We start from the raw sequence: 8,283 nt of genomic DNA, 5'->3' as shown, positions 1-8,283 counted from the left end.
TATATATATATATATATATATATATAATATGTGAGTGACACCTTAAAACTAGATCGAGAAGTATAATACCATATTTATTATCTGTATAGCATAATTATAATTTTCAATTAGAAAACAAGAAAATTAGCTCAGTTGCAATACCAAAATGTAGTTAAATAAATAGTTAATATTTTTATTATTACAAATGTTTATGTTATTATATTGAATACAAACTGTATTGTAATTTTGTGAATTTATTGAATATTTGGAAAAGTAAAAGAGCCGGTTCAAAATCATTCATGTCAAAACCAAATGGTTCTGAAAATCAATTAAAACAAATCAACTAACTTTCTTTTAAACATAAAAAACTTAATGTTTTTAACATAAACAGAATATTTTGTTAATGATTTGAAGTTTTTTTTTTTTAAGTTGAATAGAAAGTTAATTTTGAAGATAATTTATCAGCATAGGTGGGATACTACTTCAGCTAAAAACCGAGTTGCCAAGCAGCAAGGAAGGAGGAAAATAAAATAGTCATTATACATCAAAATATTCTTAATTTTAGATTTTAAATTCAAATTCAACTTTTTAAAATTAAATAATCTGTTAAAGTACCTTAATTTACAAATATTCAAAATTAATATTTAGAAATTTTAGCAGATTACTGAATTCCATTTAAAACTATGTTTACCATATTCAAAATGTTATCAAAAATGACAAAATAAACTTGCTAGACCTATGATTGATGGTTAAATTTAAATTACCCTGAAGAATTGATCACCACTTATCCAGGAAAGAAACTAGCAGATAATAAACATAAACATTAAAACTAATTTTCTTCCCCCAAGTATGGAATTAAACATATTCTAAATTAGCTACAAATAAATTTATCTACAGCTAATAATATCATAAATTATCACTGGTTCCATGCATTGAAAAGGATAATAGTTCCAATGATCCAAAATGGAAGTTATTTTTTATTAAAATTCAAAATGTTATTTTTTATTAAAATTCAAAATGATATTTTATATTAAAACTCAAAATGTTATTTTTTATTAAAATTCAAAATGTTATTTTTTATTAAAATTCAAAATGTTTTGTCATATATCTTATCTTTTATATTGCTAAGGCAACATTTTTTAAATCCTTACACAATACTCCCTGGTTTTATCAAGTTGCATGAATTAATGATATATTTATATAATAAGCTCAAAGACAACCTCTTTCTACCTATTCTTTCAGTAGGAATAAGCTAATGGCTGCTGATTTATATACAGAATTTTTTTTTTCACCTTAAGGATAGTGTTGATTAAAGGCATGTAAAATATATTTTAAAAAATTGAAAAGCATTACTGGTTCTATCTAAATAAAATTGTGTATATTTATTAAACTAATAATGTGTGTCTTAGAAACCAATAGGTTTTTCTAATAACCATCTGTTTTTTTTCACCATGTGATGAACTCAACCAAAATTCCCTTTGAAATTTTCTTCACCTTTTTGTACAGCAATTTCACAGCCTTTAATCATGATAGTGTCTCTTGAACTTTACTTTTATTATGCTTAATGACTTCAAACAATAAATAACCTATTTAAAAGAACTTATAATTAATTAGCCTTACTAAAAATAGACAAATTAATAATAATAGAAAATAAAAAGAGGGTATTATTATACCTTTATAAATTACCCCTATTACATATTAAAACTAAGTAAAAAATACTAGCTGAAGGTGAGTATTATAATAAACTATATTAATCCCCAACTTAAGAATATAGAACCAAAAATAAATAGAAAACAAATGAAAAGTTTGGTTATATCTAAATTTAAGATAAGCAGGCATTTAGTTTAATTCCTCTCCAACTTCTGGAAGAAAATTTAGGAGAAAAAAGACCGAGCAGCTTATAAAAATCAATTACGATATTTGATACAACAAGATCAAGTTTAACTTGATTTACTGATTTAAAAACTATTTCTAGCTAATCTAAGTATACTTAATAACAATAAAATATGAAATACAACTAATTGGAATGAATAAATGATTGGAATAATTGAAAATTACATGAAAGGCTAATGGAGTCAATGTTAAACTTTTCTCAAAATTAATAAGTAACTCTTGAAATGAGAATATATATATCTTGATATATTCCATAATTCAATGTAAAGATATTTTGTATAACTTTAAATTAATTAATAAAAAATTCAAAAGCAGATTTTTATTTAATTCATCAGAACAATATTGATAAATAAGCAAATCTGTGGTTTAACACACATGAATAAGACAAGATCTAAAATATTGGTTAATATTACAGAGGCAAGTTAAATCTAATACATTACAACCTTGCTTTAGTTATCAAGGATGGACCCCCTACTTCTTCATTTAAGTAACTACGCAATTATTCCTCAGAAGATAAGCAGACTCTTATAGTTTAGACCCTTCAGAGAAAATCCATTAAGACTCTAGATGTCAAGCATGTTTCTCTATAGTTTTTATTTAGCTCATTACAAGCTAAATGGCACCAAACGTTAACTAAGTATTGATAGATCATTATTCATGTGAAAAAGTATATATTGAAACAGACTTGTAAGTCTTTACAATACAAATCCGTTTGCTTTGATTTCTAATCAGAACAAAAAAGTTTGTAACTTATAAATAATTTTAAAATAACCAAATTCTTCTATCTTTTAATATATTTTTCTTTAAACATGGATTTCAACAAAGCATACTTACATATTTAAATTTATCATTGATTTTTATATGAATTCTTAAAACAATAGAATTCTTTCAATAACTTAAAGGAAAAACTCAATTCACTGAATAAGTAAAAAACGAAATTACCAACATTCATGTATGATTAATGATTTAATATTATTAGGAAAGATTAGGGTGTATAAGATTCAAATTTTGGTAAACCAATGGTTATAAATTAAATTTCCAAAGTAATAATAGAAAATAAATAAGCAACTTATTTAAGGGCAACATTATTAAAACTAAATATCAAAATAAAATAACAAGCCTAAGTGGAGAGAGTATTTGGCATAAGAGCTTATAAGTTATTTTTATACTATCACCGTGTATTAAGTTCAGTTTTCCAATTATTGTAGTTAATTATCAAGTACACAACAGATCTTTCTGCTTAGAATTTATCAAGAATTAACAGATATATTTCTTTAAATAAATAGGATCTTTGCTATTTTTTCCGTAGTAAAATACTTCTTTATCTCTCCTCCTTTATGTGTATCAGCGTGGAGGTCAATAAAATACAACTTTTTTAATACAAGACAATACTTTCCTTTCTTAAGAACTTAAGACAAGATTAAATATTTTACTAAGTTCAAAATACATTGTATAAAATTTCAACTAAGATCAATAATGCAATCAATAATAAGTTTTTTCATTAAATAAATAACTGTAAGGAGCTAAAATCAATATACCATCGTATCCTATATCCATCTTTTCCTCAATATTAGATATATTGGCATAACTCAAAAAAAGGTTATGACCAATGCACTTTAACCTAATTCAAAATCAAACTTTAAACAAAAAAACAAAATACAACTATGATAATGAAAACTATTAACCTTATGGAAAATTTTAAAATTCAAAAGCTGGTTCTAAAATAACATCAACCCATGAGTGACAAAATAGCCAACATCTCAAGAGTTTCTAACTATGTTAGAACATCAATTGATATGGCAGTAACAAAAATGGATGATTTTTAATCAAAACTTTAAATGTTTTATTACCAGTTTTAATTATAGTACAATTAAAATTAATTACCACAATAGAAAAAGTCAGAAATTGAATATATGTAAAATACAAACTTTAATCAAGGGAAGGAAATATATCAAAATAATTTACACTGATATACTACTGATACCATTCAAAGACTCGCTAGTCATTTTTTGTTTAATTGTCACACATGTCTGTAAAGGCCATACTGAGCTCATCCACAAGTTTTTTCACGATTTACAGCAATGTTTATAACCAGCATTTTGTTTGTTTAAAAGAAAAACAGCAGGTTTACATTTAGCACTCAATGTTGACTGCCCGTAACAACTATGTATAACAAATGCCATAAACAAACAAATAAAGAGTGAAAAAGGTGTTCAAAAACAAGAGGAAAACATTTCCTAACAGTAAAGTCGTAACAGACTACACAGAGCCACGGATGAAAAGTGTGACACACTATTTTATTTGTTAAATAGACAATCTTTAATTGTGAACACGGATAATTGAGAAACAAGTAATCAAAGTTCCACTATATATTAATATATTTAATAAAACATTTCTGTGTTTTCTTTGGTTACTAAAATCAAATGAAATAAGAGAGTTTAAGCTGAAAATACGATAAATTTGAAGGAAATAAAACTGCAATAAATTATGGCAGATAAACTGTAATAAAAAAAAAATTATTAATTTCACAAAAGTAACCAACTAATTGTTATCATGAGAAACTTGAAAACAATTTTTTCTGAATTTATTCAGAACCTGGGTATGATTAAAACAAAAGAAATAACAAGATCACCAAGGCTAACAAGACAAAAATAAAAGAGAAAAGGTAACAATTATAAACTCAATGTGTTTGCCTGCATTAATTTAACAGAAAGAAGCACCTTAGCACAAAAACTAAACAGAACAAAAAAAAATCAAGCATTTGGCTATTACCAAAAAATTACAAAGCCAAAGAGAAAACAAATAATTTAATACGAACATTAATCAAACTCTTAATGCAAACAATTGATAATACATGCCTACCTCTTGCTTTATAAAAAATTAAAATTAAAATCATTCCAAAAAACATAAATTAAAAAATAAAAGAAATATTTAGAAGTTCATATTATGCTCTGGATAGACATAAATTTAATTAATTAACTGAAAATAATTCAAGGATTAGGTGAAGAAATAATAGTGAAAAGAATTACTAGTATTATAAATGAGTTATTAAAAAATAATTGGGATTTAGTAGGGTAGCAATAACAATCATAAATATTGAGTGGAAAAATCAAGGTATAAAAATGTTTCAGTTACACTAAATGAAGAATGTGGAATGAGTTGATACCGTCACACTCCAAGATAAAAGAATGATAAATTATATGTATTTAAAAAAATTAAGTGGTTCCATTACTCTTTACTTTTATTCAATTAGCATAAAAATGTTATATTAACTATTACTTTCTTATTATGGAAAAGTTTATTTTTTTCATTCAAGTATATCATCACGAATATATTAAACAAAATTTTTCTTCATTTTTTTATTTTATGACATAATGAAAAAATAACCCTATGCCATCCTTATCCTAGCATGAAATGTGTAATATCATTTAAAGCTAAAGCACTAAAGTTATAAACTTTATTTCAAACTTCTAATTTAAGAAAAACTATATGGAAATTAAATCTTTTGAAACACTATTCTGGTATAATAACCAAGAAGGAATGTAAGGTTTAAATTCAATAAGCACCTCCATCACAGAACCAAAAATATGACTTTTAATTTCAGCTAAACAGAACTTGAAGTTACTAAGCAAAATTACAATAGTTCAACTGACATTCTTAAAATATATTTGAGAAAATAGAGAAGCATTCTGTTTACATAAAATAAAAAATATGTTTTAAATATTATTCATAAATTTACTTTATAAACCCAAATCCATTAAGTAAAAAGATAAAAGAATATCAGCACATATCATCTGCAATATTTTCATAAAATTATAAATTACAAGTCAAAAAGATCAAGTATTTTTAAAATGGAGTGAATTTCTTTAGATACAAAAGTGATGCTGATATGAACATAGTAACTATATGAATAAAACACTGGCATATAAAATATTCTAAATTAAAAATTATACATCAAACAAATATTTTTCCTTTAATGATAAAAATTCTAATTCTGACATCTGTCACAAAAATAAAACTTTTAAAATAATTAAGAAAACAAATTATGAATTAGAATAATCAGTAACACTTTCACTAATAATAACAGTGTAATCTATGCCATAAAAACACTTTTAACTACACAATACTACCACACAATTAAAACTAAAACCTATATTAAATTAAATGTGATTTATTTTAGTATAATTAGATTTAATATATTATAAACGACTAGAATATTTGAATTGAAGTTTTTTTTTTTGTTTTTTTTAAATTTAATTTAAGAACATCTGTCAATTTATGAATAACACATTTAATAAATATGTTTGAAAATGATGGATTTATAAATATAAAACAACTGAGGATAGTGCAATATCAATGGTAAGGTTCTTGGGTGACAGAATATTCTAAAAGACCTGGCCGGAAAAACCGTACCTGGAGAGTGGTGACAGTGGAATGTACCTGAAGCGACCAGTAGGATGGTGGATGGGTCCACCAAATCTTCTAGCTGCTTGTGGAGTTAAATATGCTGCCAATGGGGGTAATGCCTTGTTATTGTTACTCGGATTGTTTGCAAATTTTACTGTTATAGGCTCTGTAGATCCTTTAGGTATTGTACCATTCAATTCTTGTATAGCTCTTTCTGCTTCAATTCGTTGGTCAAATCGAATAAATCCTACACCTTTGGATAGACCTGAAACAAATAATGAATGGTAATAAATACATAATCTTTTGTTTGTTTTCTTAATCTGTTTAATATAATGATGCATACACGACAATCTAGGAAATATCAACTCCTAAATATATTTGGAATAACCTACCTATAAATTCATTCTGAGATTTTTTTTGTTCTCCATATATTTTTCTAATGGGATAAAAACATGAACAACATTTGGAAAATATATTATAATTAATAATTATGTTAACAAAATATACTGTGGAATGCAGAAAACAGGGGTATAGCACTTTGAAAAAGTTATTGATATGTTTTCCTGTAAATTTATTTATATTTCAAATAAACGTTAATACATTTGACATTCACTAACCTATATATGAAATATATGGGGAAATATTGCAATGGTATAAAAAAAATTAAATCCAAGTTTTCAGCAGAGATAAACATTTTATAAAGGTCCCCTTAGTTAAAATAACCATGTCCTGCAAAATCGTCAATGTGTGCATGTATGTGAGAAGCTTAGACAAAAATGAGAAAAAAAAAGAAAAAAAGTTACACAAAACTGAGTGTACATGGGGTATTTAAAGTAGGTAGGTATATGCCTGGGAAATTAGAAAAAACTTTTGGCTGAAATTGACTAACCAGAAGTACCACTTTATGTAATTGATTAAACATTTAATTATTATTTTCTCTTAAGTAGCTCAAACGTGTTTGATTAAACTCCTCATATCAATGTACAATTAAGTAATTGTTAGTATCAGCAAAGTCCTATCCTGATTGAAGTCTGAGAGGACCTGCATGCCAAATTTTTAAAAATATTTTCTCTAAAATACCTTTACTTTGTTTATTTGAAACAATTTTAATTTCTTATTGTTAGCAGTAATAAAAAATTGATACAGATAAAATATGAAAGAATTAGTTAATTAACTAAAGAAGAAAAAGGAAGAAATATTTTCCCAGGTTGAAAACAAATTGTGAGAAAAAGAGAGTAGCAATATAGATCTATAATATAATATGTATAAGCCGTTGACTTTAGAAAAATAAATATCTAACATACAAAGTCACAGAGGATAATGGAGATTGATGGAAAACGCAAAAACAAACAGTTTTTTTGAATTTATAGACAAATATTTTAGTATTCCCATCATGATAGTAACAATAGTCGAGTTTTACTTTCACTTACCTAAATAAGAAATATATAGTAAGAAGAGGTATTCCTATAATATGGCTTTTAGAAAGCCCTATTTGAGCAGAATTAAATTTCTACTCAAGGTAAGGTAGGAAATGAAAGTTGTAGATCTACTGGCACACACAGTACCAGATTATTAAATCTTACTTAGGGAAGCCCTGATGGCCAAACATTTTGAGAAAGTAACTAAGCATTTTCAAATAAGAAGCAGCACCAGTTCAAACCCAGGCTTGGATAATCAACTTTATTTTTGTGGTGAACCCATGGAATAAATCTCAACCTTCTTAAGTTGATTTAAATAGGTTGGTAACTTGTTCTTCCTGCTTTAGTAACACAAGGACATAAAACAAAATAATCAATCAAATCCAAATATTCATAGTTGATGATGGCAAGCTTTGAACCCCTAACTTTTAAGAACAGTTTTAGGGGAGATAAGAGAAGATTTCAAGCTGGATGTCAGAGCAACATTACCTGAGCTTAGAAAGAGTAGCAATATAGATGTTAACTTTTAAAACAGACTAAGCAATTTCAAAAAATGATCCCCGAATGAAATTATGAGGTAAAAGGA

The 8,283-nt window shown here is 25.8% G+C and overlaps 1 protein-coding gene across 8 annotated transcripts in view; it reads right to left on the bottom strand.

The window, feature by feature from the left end:
- The window catches only part of fne (found in neurons), a gene marked incomplete at its 5' end in the record, with an annotated part of 50,414 nt that overhangs the window by 21,991 nt on the left and 20,140 nt on the right, over positions 1-8,283 (bottom strand). For 4 of the 8 annotated variants that reach the window (XM_067048014.1, XM_067048018.1, XM_067048017.1 and 1 more), the window contains 1 exon segment: positions 6,286-6,544. In XM_067048014.1, coding sequence (XP_066904115.1) covers positions 6,286-6,544 — 259 coding nt within the window. 8 annotated transcript variants of the gene reach the window in all.

This window comes from Halyomorpha halys, unplaced genomic scaffold, assembly GCF_000696795.3.
Source record: "Halyomorpha halys isolate HHAL.00 unplaced genomic scaffold, Hhal_1.1 Scaffold313.1, whole genome shotgun sequence".
Lineage (NCBI taxonomy): Eukaryota > Metazoa > Arthropoda > Insecta > Hemiptera > Pentatomidae > Halyomorpha > Halyomorpha halys.
This window is presented reverse-complemented; position numbering and strand designations above follow the sequence as displayed.